Source organism: Podarcis raffonei, chromosome 4 (genome assembly GCF_027172205.1).
Source record: "Podarcis raffonei isolate rPodRaf1 chromosome 4, rPodRaf1.pri, whole genome shotgun sequence".
NCBI lineage: Eukaryota > Metazoa > Chordata > Lepidosauria > Squamata > Lacertidae > Podarcis > Podarcis raffonei.
The window spans coordinates 53,622,223-53,639,697 of record NC_070605.1 but is presented as its reverse complement, the minus strand read 5'-3'; the positions used below and the strand labels follow the sequence as shown (position 1 = coordinate 53,639,697).

Below are 17,475 nucleotides of genomic sequence, written 5' to 3'. Positions count from 1 at the left end.
ACACACACAGACACACACACACACACACACAGCTCTTCAAGAGAAGTTTCTTTTTTTGGGGGGCGGGGAGATCATCCTTTAGGCTAGAGGGCTGTTTATGTAACAAACATATGATATGGATCATAAAAACAATTTGGGACTCAATAATTTGAAGGCGAGTCTGCCATTTCTGACTACTGCTGGTCCAGGCCTTAAGACTGGCAGTGGAGACCCTCCCACAGATGCCTGTGGCCCATTGAGTCTTCTCTCTTACACTTCGGGAGATTCCCTTCTCCTGGAAGTACAACTGCCCCCCTTGCTGGCAACTTCTCAATATCAAGTGAAGACATATTACCTACCTTTGGACTTTGGGGGCAAATGAGCTTAAGGGCTGTCTTGTTTGCTGCAGGATTGCAATAATTTCAGTGATATTTTTTTTTGTTTTAAGATGTTAGTATTTATGTTATTATGTGATGTATGTTATTGAGCTATTTGCATACTGTCCTGGGATCTTTTAGGTTGAAAAGCAGTTTTAAAATGTTAATAACAGTAATAATAATAATAATAATAATAATAATAATAATAATAATAATACTTTGTCTAGCTGCTGAACTGCTGAGAAGTCTGGAAGCAGTTTGAAACATTGGGGGGGGGGTGTTATAATCCTCACCACAATACCCAGCTAAAGCCTACAGACAACTGATGTTTTACATAGGCAGAGATTGTGGGATGTGAAACACAGAGCAGTCAAATACAACGTTCCTAGAGAGGGATGTTTGTCCAGCCAGTAGATAAACTTCCTGTTTCCTCTTGGGCTGGGACAAACTTTCCCTACATGTGACCAGAGGTGGGCATGACCTCACCTGTGCAGGTAACAAAATAGCACAGGGCAGGCAGCCATCTCTCTCTCTGACTTCATTACTCGAAGAAGCAACATCTCCTTAGCCTGAGATGCGAGGACAAAGGAACTATCTCCTTATGGGATAGATTCCAAGTTTATATATTTTGTAACTTAAGTCTGCCTTCTGGGATCCATCTGTGAACAGAATGTGTGAGTAAACTATTTTATAACGTTTACACAAGACTGTGTCGTGTCTATTCTTTTTAGGAGGGAATAAAGGGGAATTACCAGGAAACATATTTTAGAGGCTTAAGCAAGCCTGGCAACAACTTATCTGCTGTGTAAGTTTAAAAGGGAAAGTTATTCTGCTAAGTTATAGAACTTGCTAACACAAGTTAGGAAGGATGTTATTAAACAATATAGCCTCTCCTGCCTCCCTGAACATTCCCATAGAGATGCCACACGAGGTGCTTTTAATCTTACTTTGCCAAGCGGGATCACTAAGGTTGGCAACTGACTTGAAAGACAAAAATAGTCTGGCCTATTTCTGTGCCTTTCACAGGCGGCTGCTCAGCAGGAAGACAAGTGAAATTCGTCAGGGATTGAGATCCATGGCATATCTTGCAAATGTCAACACATCTGTCTGTTAAAGGCAGAGTAGTAAATTCTCTTAAAACAGTGTCTTCCTTTTTGAGCCAGCCTACCCAGCAAAGAGTAGTTAGGCCATTATTCCTGCCTTACAGAAACTGTCCTCCCATAATCAGCAGCGAGCCATGCAGATGTCCGTATGAGTGGATTCTCTTAGGCCTCCCTCAGGGCAGCCCAATTTCCCATTGCTTGAAGGCAAAAAGGTTTTATTGACTCTACTGAAACTAGAAACTCTGCAGCAACACTCCCTGAGCCCATCAAAGCTGGCAGTATTCTTGCAACCATCTGTTGCAGACTGTGTTGCATTAGCACATTAACATCCTGCTATGTCTAAATGGTATACGGTGCCCATTGCATGCAGCGGAGTTAACACAAAAGCTGGCTCTTTTTTTCCATCCATTAAACATAAATAAAGACACAGTCCAGAACCACCACCTTCTCCATGAGAGTATTCATGCCAAACAATGGTTGTACTTCTACAGGGTCATAGTCACATATGCAGAGCCTGAGTGATCCATAACACAGCTAATGTAAAATAATCAAAGACAGGGTGAGATCCAGTCACCTTCCATTTAAGTGCTTTGATCCAACAGAGTCATGAACAAGGCTGTTGAAAGTTTTCATGTAATATGGCTTGAACCATTTTTAAAAGAAGACCTGAAAGTCCAAAATCATGACTGCTGTTCCAAACCTATTGATGCCCAGTCCAGGATGGTGCAAAACAAGACAAGGCTTTTCCACCTTTAATAGTTGTGTAGAGTAAGAGATTTCAGGCAGAGGAGTCCTGTCCTCTATTGTAACTGGTCACCATAACTAAGGTGCAATATCACACCAATATTGCCTGAGATTAAGTTCTTTTAAAATTAGTGGGATTTAATTCTGTGTAGACGCTTGTAGGAGTGAGCTGTAAGTCTCCTTATCATGAACAGGAGGGTCACGGCATGAATGGATTCATCACACAGTTTCAGGAAGGACTGTGTTGATTCTTTCACAGAAGCTTAAGAAAACAAGCTTAGGGTTCTGGGTTAAGCCAGTCAAGCTTTAGTCCCATTGAAATGAATGGGACAAGCTAGTCACTATGACTAACATTAATCCCACATGATAAGCTTAAGGTTTGTCCACACTTGTCCCATGCCTAGAAAGCACAGGTCTGAGCAGTCTTCCACTTGTCCCATACTTTCTAGGCAAGGGTCCAAGCAGTTTTCCCTCTGCCCCATCACTTCCCCCTAGAAAATTCACTCTTTAGCACTAAATCGAAACAAATGGCAATCCGATGAAACCAGATTGCCATTTGTTGTGATTCAGTGCTGAGCCTGAGTTTTCCCAGGGGAAAGTAGGGGGGCAAATGGAAGTGTGCATGAGCCCTTAGGGCTCAACCAGACTTCCACTTGTCCCGCTGCTTCTTCCCCCAGGAAAACCCATTCTTTACTGCTGAATTGGAGAAAACATCATCAAGTTTTCCCAGGGAAAGTGGTGAGGCAAACAAAAGTCTGATCAGACCCGTGGTTAGAAACCTCAGGACAAGTAGAAAACAGCTCTGCCCCATGCTTTCTAGGCAGGGAACAAGTAGAAGTCTGGACAAGCCCTTAGTGTGGATCCAGTGCCTACAAATTTTCCCCTGACCTCAGGTTTTCACTGATAGTTAAGTGGCTGCAGTGCTGCAGCAAAATCCTATAGATGTCTACTCAGAAATAAGTCCCACTATATTATGGGGTGGACTCCCAAGTGCATGGGATTGCAGCCCAGTCTTTTCCTAGCCTGGAGAAAAAGGTGGTGGGGAAAGCTCCACATCTTGACTGGGCAGATGAATGAAGGCAGGACTCCTGTGCTTTTAGCAGGAAGCTACCCTCACTGGACGCGGGTGGCGCAGTGAGTTAAACCACAGAGCCTAGGACTTGCTGATCAGAAGGTCGGCGGTTCGAATCCCCACAACGGGGTGAGCTCCCATTGCTCGGTCCCTGCTCCTGCCCACCTAGCAGTTCGAAAGCACATCAAAGTGCAAGTAGATAAGTAGGTACGGCTCCAGTGGGAAGGTAAACGGCGTTTCCGTGTGCTGCTCTGGTTTGCCAGAAGCGACTTAGTCATGCTGGCCACATGACCCGGAAGCTGTACGCCAGCTCCCTCGGCCAATAAAGCGAGATGAGCACCGCAACCCCAGAGTCGTCTGCGACTGGACCTAATGGTCAGGGGTCCCTTTACCTTTACCTTTATCCTCACTGATATGCCTTCTCCTGCACAACTTTTAAATGTTCTTTTTGAAACGGGTCACCCTGTTTGCATGCTTAATTCCTGCAAGTTATGTTTCTGCTTCAGCAGCAATAGAATCAATAACTTCAAAAGACAACAAACTTAGAGACTGGTGTAGTTTCTCTGAACCATGCTAATTCATTTCAGTTTCTTTGGAGAGGAAGGCACTCCCTGCCTGCAAACAGGAGGTTTAGTGCTGCTAAATCTTTTCCTTCCTGCTTGGCTAAGCAGATCAGTTTTCCACCCTTCTTTGCATGACATCCCTTTCTCTTATCCTGTAGAGCGGCTCAGAAGACTTGAGGCACACATCTCAGCTGAGGCGACAAGATTTTCTATTCCACTTCGGGTGGAAGGCTATCAGCATGAGAGCTAATCCCTCCGCCCATCTGCTTCTTGACGCTTTGTTGTTTGCCTTATAAGTTTCACATCACGTGCTACCAAGAGTGCAGGCAAAGCTATAGTTTTCGTTTGCTGAGCCTGACGTTATTTCTGACTTTTCTGTGCAGCTGTAAGGAAAACCACCTTGGGGCTCATCCCCAATTAAAAGAGATCTCAGTCAATTAACTGCATGATTTTATCCATTCATTGATTAAATCTGAGTAACTTTGCATATACATAAATAGTTGTAAAGATAAATATTTTCCTTTTGAACTATGCATGCATGTCACAGAAAGCATAAGATTTTAAGATAGTGACCACCATATGCAGTTTTGACAAGCATTTACATTTTAAATAACATTGTTGTTTAATGTTGTCCCATTTGTCTGGGGTTCCTTTTTAAAGAGCAGGCTTTTTTAACCTAAAGCCATTAATTGACTTGAGACTGCAATCCTGTAATGACTGGCATGTAAGTCCCACAGAATTCAATGGGATTTAATTCTGAGCAGATACAGTGGATTGCACAGTAAACATTGTAGCCCTTGCCTATACCGTTTAAACAAAATGATATGCAGAGACTGAACAGGTGAGGCTCTCTCCCCCCCCCCCAACCTGCAGGTGCTGAGATGGGGAAATCTGCCTGTCACTGAATCCTCATGCTGGAGAAAATTTCCATTCCCACCTCATGCAGCTGCAAAAGGCACAGATGCCATTGGGCTTGTTTTTCATACTTTATGCAAGTTGCCAAAAATACTTTTGGGTTTGCCTTGACCAGATTTTTTTATTTTTGAAAATGTTGTAAAAATCATTCATGTGCAATCCTACTCACAAGAATCAAATAAAAATTTGGAAGATGAAGGGTTGAGTTGAAGTGGCTAGTGTCACAGAGAGAGGGAGAGAGAGAGAGAGAGAGAGAGAGAGAGAAAGAAAGAAAGAAAGAAAGAAAGAAAGAAAGAAAGAAAGAAAGAAAGTTTTGAGTGGCAGGAAGTGCTTCATGAAGCTGGTAGACTGTCTACGTTCTTTCAGAGTGGCTTATCTACTTAAGCCATGTGGAACAGAAGGTGCATTCAATTGTTCTTGCCCTATGGACACCTTCAGTTTGCCATTCCTCAACCCAGATCTTCACCTAAGGAGTAATTGTGGGGTGTGAAACACAGAGCAGTCAAATACAACATTCCTAGAGTGGACATAAAAAGGGGATGTCTGGACCAGCCAGTCGGAACTTCCTGTTTCCTCCTGGGCTGGACAAACTTCCTCTATGTGTGACCAGAGGTGGGCGTGACCTCACCTGTACAGGTAACAAAATAGGACAGGGGAGGCAGCCATCTCTCTCTGACTCCATTCCTCAAAGAAGCAACATCTCCTTAGCCTGAGATGCTCTTCCAGCCAAGAGAGGACAAAAGAACTATCTCCTTATGGGATAGATTCCACGTGTATATATTTTGTAACCTAAGTCTGCCTTCTGGGATCCATCTGTGAACAGAATGTGAGTAAACTCTTTTATACTTTTATACAAGACTATGTCATGTCTGGGACGCGGGTGGCGCTGTGGGTAAAAGCCTCAGCGCCTAGGGCTTGCCGATCGAAAGGTCGGCGGTTTGAATCCCCGTGGCGGGGTGCGCTCCCGCTGCTCGGTCCCAGCGCCTGCCAACCTAGCAGTTTGAAAGCACCCCCGGGTGCAAGTAGATAAATAGGGACCGCTTACTGGCGGGAAGGTAAACGGCGTTTCCGTGTGCTGCGCTGGCTCACCAGATGCAGCTTTGTCACGCTGGCCACGTGACCCGGAAGTGTCTCCGGACAGCGCTGGCCCCCGGCCTCTTGAGTGAGATGGGCGCACAACCCCAGAGTCTGTCAAGACTGGCCCCTACGGGCAGGGGTACCTTTACCTTTACCTTATGTCATGTCTATTCTTTTTTAAGAGGGAATAAAGGGGAATTACCGGGAAACTTATTTTAGAGGTTTAACAAGCCTGGCAAAGACGTTATCCGCTGTGTAAGTTTAAAAGGGGAATGTTACTCTGCTAAATTGTAGAACTTGTTAACACAAGTTGGGAAGGATATAATGAAACAATATATCCTCTCCTGCCTCCCTGAACATTCTCACAGTAATACTACCTGACAGCAGGTCATTGGACTAGGCCACGTGTTCCCCAGTCTTTCAAGATCTCATTTGTACTCCAGATGCTCAGGCCTTCTGAAGGGAAAGATCCTCCCTCACTTCCCTAGATTGCTACACTGTCCTATGCCAGTGACTGAGCCACCTTCCAACCTAGGATTAATTTTATAATGAATGATTTTAGAGTGTTGTTTGTGTTGTACTTTTGTACTGTTTTATTGTTGTTAGCCGCCCTGAGCCAGGCTTCGGCTGGGGAGGGCGGGATATAAATAAAATTTATTATTATTATTATTATTATTATTATTATTATTATTATTATTAGGATTGCTCTTTTATCTACTTGCCACTAATTTTTTTGTGAAATGGTTGATTTAAGAAGAGCCAGGTTAGATGCGAAAGGCCCATCTCGACCAAAGTCCCATTTCCAAACAGGCCCATTTGGAAGCCTTTGGCAAGCAAGCAAGCAAGCAAACAGGGTTTGCAGTGACATTACTCAGTCAAAGAAATCAACCTAGTCTCACCCTTGGGTGACTTTCATTTGCAATCCGATGGATCTTGCATTCAGTGAGACTTACCTCCAAGTAAGTTATTATGCTGAATTTAATATTGTAGCATCACGTAATCTTGCAAAGGAGCAGAATTAGTTGCTAATCAGTGTGCAAAGATTTAACAACGGCATCTTATAGACATGTTGGCTCAGAAGTAGCTCCCCTCGCCCCCCTTCAACGGGACTTTTCTGAGGAGAGTGCACACAATGCATCGGATTGCCGGTTTTTCCCCCCAAATGGGGTGGCGCAGGGGCAGGAAGTGATGTCAAATAAAACTAACTAGGCTCAATTGGAACCATACGGGCGACACCCTACCCCTGCTAATTCTGCAACGTTATACGATCCGATTTAAAGGTAGGACCTACGGAAAATATAATAAGCAGGTCCCTCTGGGGCGCTCATCACGTCGAGCCAGCAGGCGAACATATGGAAACAGCACACGGCTGATGAGATCGGCGAAGAAAACCCTTGCGTGGCTTGACATTTCTTACTCCTCACCCCGATGGCTCTGTAGGCAAGAGAGAGGAGCCAGGAGGGAGCAGGGCAGCAGGCGCGCAAAATCACCTGCAGGGTTTCTCTCGCCGCCTTCCAGGGCATCAGGCTGCTTTCTGCTCTGGCTGGCTTAAGGGAAACTACATAGAGTTATAGCATTGTAGACTTGGAAGAGGCCCCCAAAGGTCATCTAGTTCAACCTTCTACCGGGGTGCCAGCTTGAATAAAATATGGGGGAGGGGCAGGTAAGCTCCGCCCCGCATAATCAATCACAAGACGCAGTGCAGGCACGCTATTTGTATGGCCATGCCCATGGACTGTGCTCCCTCAAATATTTTATTGTAGGGGGCGAAGGGAGTTGGCTCCTATGCCGCCTGCAACGCAGGGATCACAGCTGACGCCTCGTTAGGGATGAGGCTGGGCGCTGTCGCCTCTTCGCTTGCTTTTCCCGCAGGATCCGCATCTGCGGGTCTGACTGGGCACAGGGCAGTTTCCAAGGTTCCTCTGCAGCTGCTCAAGGCACAATCCTTTGCCCGGATGGGAGCCCCGTTTCCAAAGCCTGGAGAGTTCTCGGTCCTTTTCTTCCCCCTTCTATCCTGCCAAACTAAGGCGATGCTGGCTTTCTCCTTTAACTTCCGATCCTGGAGGTTAACAAAGCGAAACCCGTACAGTTTCCAGCTGCGCCCTGACTTGCATATTTCTCAAGAAATATGCCCACGGCCACATTTAATGCACCCTTATGCCACTTTAACAGTCACGGGGTCGGGCCAAAGAATCCCGAGAACTGTAGTTGAAGGGCGCTGATCTCACAGACCTACAATTCCCAGCGCGCTTAACAAAATGCAATTCCCAGACATCTTCCTGGCTGTATAAAAGGGCTCTGAATGCACGGGGTGGATGTGTCTCCCAGGAAGAGGCAGCGATGGGACATCCTGAGATCCACCAGAGGGACCAGACCCAGATGAGGTCTGGAAGCCTGGCAGCCCCCGACCCACGATCTCGCCCATCTGGAACTCCTGCCTGCCTTGGCTCTTTCTTCCAAGCCACCTGGAAAGAAATCCCTGCTGTGCATCTCCCAGGTCGCCGCTAACGGAAGAGGCCGAAGGCCCACCAAGTCCAGCCAGCTGTCCTCACAGTGGCCAGCTGGTGGTGCTGTTAGTGGTTAGAGCATCGGACTCAACCTTGAGCCAGTCACTGCCTGGCCTACCTCACAGGGTTGCTGGGATGAAATGAGGAGGAGAAAAATCATGTAAGCCACTTTGAGCTCCGTGGGGGGGAAAGGTGGGTTATAAACGCAATATAACCAAATAAATAAATGCCCAAATAAAGGAAGTCCGCGAGCAGACTCGGAGCGCACAGATCGCTCCTAGGAGACCCTAAGAGCACCCCAAGCGAGGCGTCTCCCCAGGCCCCTCCTGCCCTTCCTGAGGGATCCTCGCCCCGAGAGATGTGGAGTAAGGAAGTCCTGTCATCACCAGGGAGCAGCGGCCGGACTTTGGGGGCAGGGCGTACCCACCTGGAAGAGCACGCAGGAGGGCCTCCTGAAACACATATGTTATCTTTATTATTTTATTTTTATTACATCCATCTAAAGAGCAATCCCCTCCCCCGCCCTGTAAGGCCATTCAGTCCTATGGAGACCTAACTGCGCCAGTGCCAGGGACCGGATTGGAATCGGAGCAGGTGCTGGAAGGAGAGGGGCGTTTAAACCAGGAACCCAGCCCAGTCCTTCAAGCTCGAAGCGCCATCCTGGTCCTCGAAGCTGAGCGCCTCTTTGCAGGTGGATGATCCCGGCGGGTTCAGACGCGCCCGATGCCGGACAGAGTCCTTCTGCAAATCGCACGTACTCTGCACATGCTCAGGAGTTCTGTTACTTCTTTTGTTCTGCCCAGTTCAGTCGTTTGCAAGCGCCAGCTTCTCTCCACAGAAGCGCTATAAACAGATTAAACAGAAGAGGAATAACCTATGTGCAAACAATTGAATAATCCAGTCCAGTTCCCCTATATTTGTTCCATAAATTTCATGCATTTAAGGAGAACTGATCCGGGGTCTCGCTTCTGGAACTGCCTGGTCAAATGGCGATGCGAGGAGAGCGGAGCAGGCAGAGAGACGGACAGGAACGCGGAGCTGCCCCGGCCCGCAGGAGTTCAACCGGTGAAGCCTCCGCCACATCACTGCATTTCTTGTAGGCAGAAAGCTGAGTTTCGGTGTGTGAGGTTTTTAACTGAGGTCAGGAAACCAATTTGTTTGTCGCGTTCAGCTCTGAGCCTCGATCAGACTGAAAACAGAAAAGAAAGCGAGCGGCATAAACATTGTCAGGGGAAACGGCTAGATCCGGCCTTTGCCTCCGTTTGGGCCTATTAGCCAAAGGGGGGAGGGCAGGATCTTGCCCCATTATAGCAGGCAATGCTAACTTCGGGTTAGCAATCGTCATCATCCTTTATTCTTCTTATCATTATGCCTGCCCTGCACCTGAGTATCTTCAACAGCAACCGGACACCCTGCAGCAGCTTAGCAGGTAATTTGTAAACCGCTACCTTAGTGGTTTGTTTTGAAAGCAAGCGGTATATAATTTTTTGCTAAATAAAGTAAGTTTGGTTCTAGTGAAGAAAAAGCGTCACCTGCCGATTTTCTCCAAGCCAGGTTGTTCTAACAGGTGCGCGGGAGCACAGCCGAAAAGGCCACCACGAAACTTGGCAACCCTATAATTTGAGAGGCAGGACCAGTTTCCAGGAAAGGGTTCTGAACTTGGGGGATCATTGGGCGTGTTTGCAAATGCTTTCTCTACATTTTAAGGGAGTGTGGAGTGTGGTTGGCCGAACAAGAGAATTTGGCCTTAGCCTTCGATTTATTAGTACCTTGGATTAATCTCAACAGCAGTAATTTGTTTCGAAAAGGTTCTGATTAGCTGCCTGTACAAATAATTTTAATTTATACGTATGGAAAGCAATGGAGAAGTACGATCTGCTCGTCCCCTAAGGAGACAGCAACGTCCAGTTATTAGGTAGCCTGGCCCAGCTGCTTCCCCCAGCGCTGTGCAGAATGTCTCGAGGAAATCAGATTCTGGGAAACGCGTTTTTCTCGGGTGCCATTTCAAAGATCGCTGCCTGCTTTTGACGGTATGAACCGTTTTGGCGTCGCCCTCCTTCAGCCAGCTGAAAGAGAAAATATTTTAGATCTCCCTACACCAATCCGAGCCGGTGGGAACTCGGCAGCTGTCTTCTGTGACCTGAGCCTCGAACCTCGGCTCTCCTCCAGCGCTAAATCTGTTAATGAGTCCTCCTGCGGAGCAGATTGAAGGAGGCGTTTCCTATTAGTCAAACCCCCGGGATTAGAACTCAGAGCATTAACACATGGAAACCTGAGAGGCAGAGTTTGTTTTTTTAATGGCCGGTGCAGAAACTTAAGCCTACCTGGAAATCCACCCTCTCTGGGACCTGGCGAACTCATCCCAGATAGGCAGCGTTTGAGTAGCAACACTTGGCACATGCTCAGAGGTGCTTAGGGCCTGTTTACGTGCTTCAGCAAAGATTTAATTTTAAATGTCTGCAACGTAAACTTACTTCTACGCCTTCTAATGATTTAGAAGCTATTAAATCGTTGTGTGAATCCAACCAAGATTGTTTAAAACCTTTGCTTTGGAAAATTACTTGAAAGGGTCGGGTTCCCTCTCAGCATTTGAGGGATGGTTCCCTCCCTTCGCTAAAATGTTTATAGAGTGATTTAACCTTAAAAAAAGAAAAATAATGAGGCCTAGAAACTTGAAGGAAGTGGTCGGTGAACGGAAGGACCAAGATGATGGCTACAGTGCGCCACTTTTGAGGAGAGAAGAGCAGTTTCGAACTTCGAATTATTGGATTAAAGTCCTGCCTCATTCGTGGACGGCGTCGTAAGAAGCCGGTTTTCACGTTCCTAGGATTGCAATTCCCCCCGCCTCCTCCCGCCCTTTGCAGTTTCGATTCCTGTGCTTCGAATCCGGTCCTGGGCTGGGTAGAAGATGGACCGCGATCAACTAACTGGTAATTTGTAGTAGATAGATCTGCAAAAGTACTTGGACTCCCGATTATTTAGCAAGAACGAAAAGCGTTCTCCCCTCTCAAATCGAGTTGCTGAAATGGGAAAGAAAATATTAAAAACAAAAAAGACTTGGGGAGTGCGCGCAGGAGTGATTTGTGTGTAAAAGGACTGAAGTCAGACCTGATCCGGAAAAGGAAGTCTTGGGTTGAGCGTGTCCCTTGCGACCCCCTGGCCCTTCAATCTAAAACAGCAGGAATAATCTGCGCCATCATTTTGCAGCTGTCTGTGACTGGTGGCTCTAGAGAGTGAGAGAGTAAATGGATGGATGGAAAAGTAAAAAGCTGGCAGAGCCACTGCCCAGGGCTGCACGGATTCCAATGGAATACTCCTTGCCGCAGGGATGGAGGTTTCCACGCAGTTGCTTCGGAGCACGCAATCCTAAACACAGCTCCTTGGAAGCAAATCCAATGGAGCTTCCGTGATTCGGCCCGGAATCCTCTTTTCATCTGAGCTCGGTCAGAAAGGACTCCTCTAGTCATAAGGCTACAGATGGTGTGATCCGAGAGGGTGCGTTTGGGACCGCTGATTCCAATAACTTCGAGATCGCCTGCATTAGCTCCTCCCGGGGGCAAATTATGTAGGGTCGGGCCGGGGGACCTGTGGGCCTCCAGATGTTGCTGCATTACAACTCACATCATCGCTGAGACCTTGACCATGGGCCATGCAGGCTGGGGATGTTGGGAGTTGAACAACATCTGGGGAACCTCAAGTTCCTCGCCTCTGGTGTTGGTGCACCATGATGATGGTGGTGAAGATTCCATTTCACCCATCACTGCATCTAGGGCTGAAATGTCCTAAAACGACTAAGAGCCTCTTTGCCCAGCACAGCCCACTGGATACGCAAGGTGTAAGATCACACTTGAGATTGAGCGCCTTTGACTTCCTCCCTCTTTAAAAAGACTGGACACCTGCCCTTATTTCTGTTCTCCCCAGGTGGCAATTTCGCCCCTTAGAAACAAGTCTGGCCCTTAAGATATACAGCTGATTCAGAACTCCCCGAGCCTTAAGGCTGCCATACTATGCGTGAGGAAAAGGCGCAATCCTATCCATGCCTTCTATTTCAACGGGATTTACTCCCAGTGAAGTGTGCGTATGATTACAGCTTCTCTTTCGTACGGACGTGCAAAGGCTTGGGCTGCATACAGAAAGAGTTTGTTGTAAAGCCAAGCACGCACCCGGAATGATAGTTTGGAGCCGCAATCCAAGGCACAGTTACTGGAAAGTAAAGCTCCACCGACCACCGCGGGGCTTCCTTCCCAGTAGGCATGCTTAGGAGAGGGCCGGAAGCTGTTGGTCTTTTAATAATGTGGCCCCGATCCTGCGCCCATTGAGTGCCCATAATATGAGCACTTGAAGCTCGATCCAACACATCTTGTACTCAGAATAAAGTTCCTACTTAAGTGAAGGGGGAGTTAGTTTTTCAGAATATGTGCTCGGAGAAAAGCGAGGGGTCTTCGCTTCATCGCCAAGGTGCTGGCCTTCATCCCGTGAGGATGGCGATTCCTCAGCTGAGTCTTATTCCCACCGAATGGCTTCATTATCCTGTCTGGAGAACATCTCACAAAGGAAATAAATGCAAAACGGTCGTGTTTTCTCTTTCTTTTATTTCTTTTATTATTATTTAAAAATGTCAACAGTGGATCACTTTTTTTTGCAACCAAACAATAAATATTATTTAGCAACTTTTTTCCATTTCTTTATTTTATATAGATAATATATATAAAAAAATAAACAGGTGATAAAAAATCTCTTGAAGGTGACAGCGCTAAGAAAAGAAGACAATAGGTTATTCAGAAACAAGCGGGGGGAGGGGGGGAGTGTCTCTATACTGCAGCCCCAAACAGTGCGGCGATCTCGTCTGTGGGGCGCTCTCGAAAAACCAGTTAAGTTTGATCAAGAAAGCCTTAAGGCCACGCGCCCTGAAACAAGAAAAGGCCCTTATCACGCACTCCGCCCTTAAAGGTTTTACAGAACAAGCCCTCACAATCAGAAAACGCAAGAGGGAACCATTTGCACTAGATCTGGCGGCGTATATACAAATCCGACTCCCCAGCAGCAAAATGCATAACTTTCCCCCTTAGCTTGGCCGTTCTAATGACGCAGGCCCAAAGTGATCCCGCTCGGCATTTTAGCGTGGCGATCCTAACCAGCTTGGGCACGATCCAGTCAACAATTTCTGTTGCAGTTCTTCACGCTCAAGCACCTTGGTAGTAAGCCCGGTTGCATTATTTATATGTATGTAGGATCAGGTATAGGGACCTACGGAAAGTCACACTTTCCAGAGGGGCGGCAGCGCAGCGAGACCGACCAAGAGCCTTGTAGCAAGCCACGCACCTGATGACGCAGTCTTTAGCCCGCCAGAGCTGATGCCAAAATCAATGCCTCGAAGGTGCCACAAGATTCTTCGTTGGCTCTCAAAGCTGCCTGACTCTGGTTGGATCGTGTCCCCTCTTTGGAACCACAACTCACTAGTCTCAGTGGCCCCTTCAGCCTAGCCTAGCGGGTTCAGGATTCAGTTGCTGCTACCTGGAATTTAAACCAGCAGCGGAGCCCACTTGTAAGCAAATCTGCTCAGCTTCTGGTGGAATTAAAGTCCTCTGTGATCAATTTCCTGGGAAGTGAACCACACGGATTTCCAAAGGACTGGACGTCCAGTTATAAAGTGTGCAGGACTGAATATTCCCCCCACCCAGAGAGAGAGAGAGATGCTAGGCTGCTAAGGCAGTTTGGGTTCCTCTGGTTTGAAGGCGAGGGCCTAAACTTACTCGCACCTTCTACCGTTTTTAAAGAACAACATAGAAGGTTCCGAAAGCAATGCGCGGTGAGTTTACGCACAACAGGGACTGAGATCAGAGTGAAGCCAAGCGATGGAGTACAAGAGGAATCCTGTCCCGCCCGGGCCAGCTTTCTGCAGCAGTTCGGCGGAGAAGGCAGAGGGGCTTTAGCGTCCGGGGTCTTGAGTTCTATTCCCTCTCCAAGTAAGTAACGGAGTCCTAGTTGGGGGAGCGGCCGGGGAGAGTTGTTGTGAAGCAATAAAGGGTGGGGGTCAAGTTTTGTACGTCCTGGAAGGGAGAGCTTCAGTTTGTGGAGTCCAGGACAACCCTATTTTTTTGTCCTTTCTGTGCGCCTTCGGCCCCTCTCCTTCCCACCCACCTTCCCTCTCTCCCGTCCCGTCGAGGCCTCTTCATTTGGCGTCGCTGGTTAATCTGGGCAGGCTGGCCGTGTTCATGCTGGAGACGTGGTGGTGCGACGGGGCGGGCACCTGGCACATGCTGCAGGGGCACGGCATCCCTCCCCAGTGCTGGAAGCTGCTGCCCAGCGGGCCCGAAGCCGCCGCCGCCGCTGCAGCAGCGGCAGCAGCGGCCGCGGCGGCGGCGCTCGACGGCGACTTGAGGAGGCCGTGGCTGGGCCGGATGGAGCTGACAGCCGACAAGCCCGCGGAACCGGGCAGGGAGGCGCTGGTGACAGCGGCGGGGGGCAGGATCGGGTGGTGCACGGCGTGCGAAGCCGGGTGGCCCGGCAGAGGCGCGGAGTGGCCCACCATGCCGCCCGGGCAGGCGGCGGCGGCGGCGGGGTGGAAGCCGGCGGCGTGGTGGCCGCCGTAGATCTCGCTGAGGAGCCTCTTCATCTCCTCGAGGGAGTTGGTGAGCATGAGGATGTAGTTGCGCGCCAGCAGAAGGGTGGCGATCTTGGAGAGCTTGCGCACCGACGGGCCGTGCGCGTAGGGCATCACCTCCCGCAGGCCGTCCATGGCGATGTTCAGGTCGTGCATCCGCTTGCGCTCGCGGCTGTTGATCTTCAGGCGCAACTGCTGCAGCTCTGGCTCTGTCATTTGCTTCTTGTCCTTCTTGGACGCCGACGAAGAAGACGACGACGAGGAGGAGGAGGAAGAGGAGGGAGACTTGAAGGCCAGCTTGTCTACCATCACCACCCCGGCCGCGCTCATGGCACTGCGCAGCTCCGCGCTCAGCTCCGCTGGAGAGTCGCTGGGCGTCGAGCTGGACACGGCGCCGCCCGCCGAGAAGCCGCCGCCGCCGCCGCCGCCGCCGCTCTTGCTCCTGGACGACACGAAGAGCTCATCGGGCTCCGGCGACGAAGGGCGGCTGGACACCAAGCTCGCGTCCGAGTCCATGCTGGTCCTGCAGAGGGGGAGCAAGAGGACAGAGGCGCTGGGCATCAGTCAGGGTCAGGTCGGCCCGACGTGCCCCAGAAATCGAGGGGATGCCTTGCCAAGCTCGGGTCCTGTGCGCGGTGACTGGAAACTGGAAAGGTCGACCTCCCAGCCAATGTGCACAGGATCCGGCTGGAAAGAGGCAGCTTCGAAATCGCTCGCTGCCGTCTTAAAACACGCTCCCTCCAAAGGCAGCTCCGCGGGACTCACCTCTGGGTAAAGGTGTTTTAAGATGTGCCTCCCCTCCAGTTCAGTGGGACTTAAACCCGGGCAGGGGTGCAATTCAGCAAAAGTTAGTCGGGATTGATTTCCATGGGAAGCAACGGAACGTTAATTCCCATCGATCTCAATGGGGCTTAGTCGTAAATTTATCTGCTTGCATTGCTGGATTATGGCCAATTATGATGACATAACCACAAATCACAGTTTATCCCGGATCAATAAATTCCCAGGGAAACCTGTTCTTATATTCTACTCCCGGTCACTCTGAATTAGACTATTCGCAGATAAACCACCATTGAAATAACCTCTCCCAGGTTTCTAGCACTCATTAAACGCCCAGATTGTGCATTCAAAAAAGTTTGGTTAAAACGCATTGTGGGAGCAAAGGTGCCCTAAGGGGGAACATATTGTGCCAAAATCCATTTGTTGGATTCTGAGAAACTGCGTCTTGGGTTATCCGCTTTGCTGATCGAGCTGTAACCTCCTGTTCCAAAACTCAAAGCACCCCCTCGGCCACCATGTAGTTTCTCACTTCCCACACCTGCCAAACAACATAAACTAGAGCCAAAAGGATTCCATCTCTCTCTCTCTCTCCCTCTCTCTCTCTCTCTCTCTCACTCACACACACACACACACACACTTTTCAATTCAGAGCAGTTTACCAAAACTATCCAAAGCAGAAAGGGCAGGCTGGAGCAATCTGGAAACGAGCTTTCAGAAGTCTCCTTTTAAGCCAAATGGTCTTTGGATGCGGCCCTTTCTACCTAAGCAGTACTGTTCGCATCTCTCATCTAGACTGCACTCCACGTTCTTCCAAGATCCCGCCAGAGCTCCCAACTTCGAACATCACAGGCAATACCATTTAAAACGACAACACCGCTATTCGGTTGTTTCCCTGCAACTGGCAGATGCCTGAAGGGCCACCGAGACACCAGCCCAAAGTTTATCGCGTGTTGCTTGTTTCCAAAGTAGAAGAGGAAGGGGGAAAGCTCCACGATGCTGAACTCCGGGCAGCTGCAAAGAAAATTCGCTTGTGCTCTTTAAGGTGGACAATGTGATCTTCTCCAGAGTTTAAATATTTCCTTGGCAACGTAAGAGCCACCCGCATCTATTTCCCCTTAACCTGGAATCACAGCCAGCCTCCCGCTGTTCCCAAAAGTGACCAGAGGGCGTTTACTCGGGAGAAAGTTCCATCAGACGAACTTCCTTCTAAGCAAATGCGCATGGCTCAGGCCCGGCGCGTCCAGGGAAGGAGAGAAGAACCGATCAGAGAAGCAGGCGCTTCTTTATGGGCGCTGGGAGAAGGTTGCGCGTGTACTCGCTCGCCTCCACACTCCGAAGCGCACCTGGCTTGTGTTTTAGGGGATTTGCGCTCCCGAAGCGACCCTGTCGGCGAGTCTGCCCCGCGATGGAAAGGGAGGAGCACTTACAGTTTGCAGGGGGGATCTCTCTGAGCGGCCGGATCCTCTCCAGCAGCGCTGGTGGCTGTCCCAGAGCGCAATGAATACAGAAGCATCTTTGCGCGCCTGACTGGTGTTTTTATAGCCACCTTGCGCAGCCGAGCTGGGCCAGAACAATGTTATTGTCCGGGACAGGCGGCTGCACCAATGAGCGAGGCGCTGCCGGAGGGGGGGCCAGCAAAGTGATGTCACGCCCGCGAATTCCGCTCAATGAAACGGGCTGCGAGCGCACGCCCCTCCTCGCTCTGCGGGCCAATGGCGAGAGAGATCGAGACCCAGAGACAGAGGGAGAGCTTT

At 49.1% G+C, this 17,475-nt stretch overlaps 1 protein-coding gene across 1 annotated transcript; it reads right to left on the bottom strand.

The window, feature by feature from the left end:
- Positions 1–14,445: 14,445 nt before the first annotated feature.
- OLIG2 (oligodendrocyte transcription factor 2) lies at positions 14,446–17,265 on the bottom strand. The gene is made up of 2 exons (XM_053386609.1): positions 17,149–17,265; positions 14,446–15,464 (listed from the first exon to the last, which is right to left on the bottom strand). Exons 1-2 carry the CDS (start codon positions 17,232–17,234, stop codon positions 14,510–14,512), a joined length of 1,041 nt encoding a protein of 346 aa, XP_053242584.1. The 5' UTR covers positions 17,235–17,265; the 3' UTR covers positions 14,446–14,509.
- Positions 17,266–17,475: the final 210 nt, after the last annotated feature.

Coding starts and splice junctions, on each gene's coding strand:
- OLIG2 (XM_053386609.1), bottom strand. CDS start 17,234: ATGCTTCTGTATTCATTGCGCTCTGGGACAGCCACCAGCGCTGCTGGA. Junction 15,465..17,148: donor AGAGATCCCCCCTGCAAACT/GTAAGTGCTCCT, acceptor CCCCCTCTGCAG/GACCAGCATGGACTCGGACG.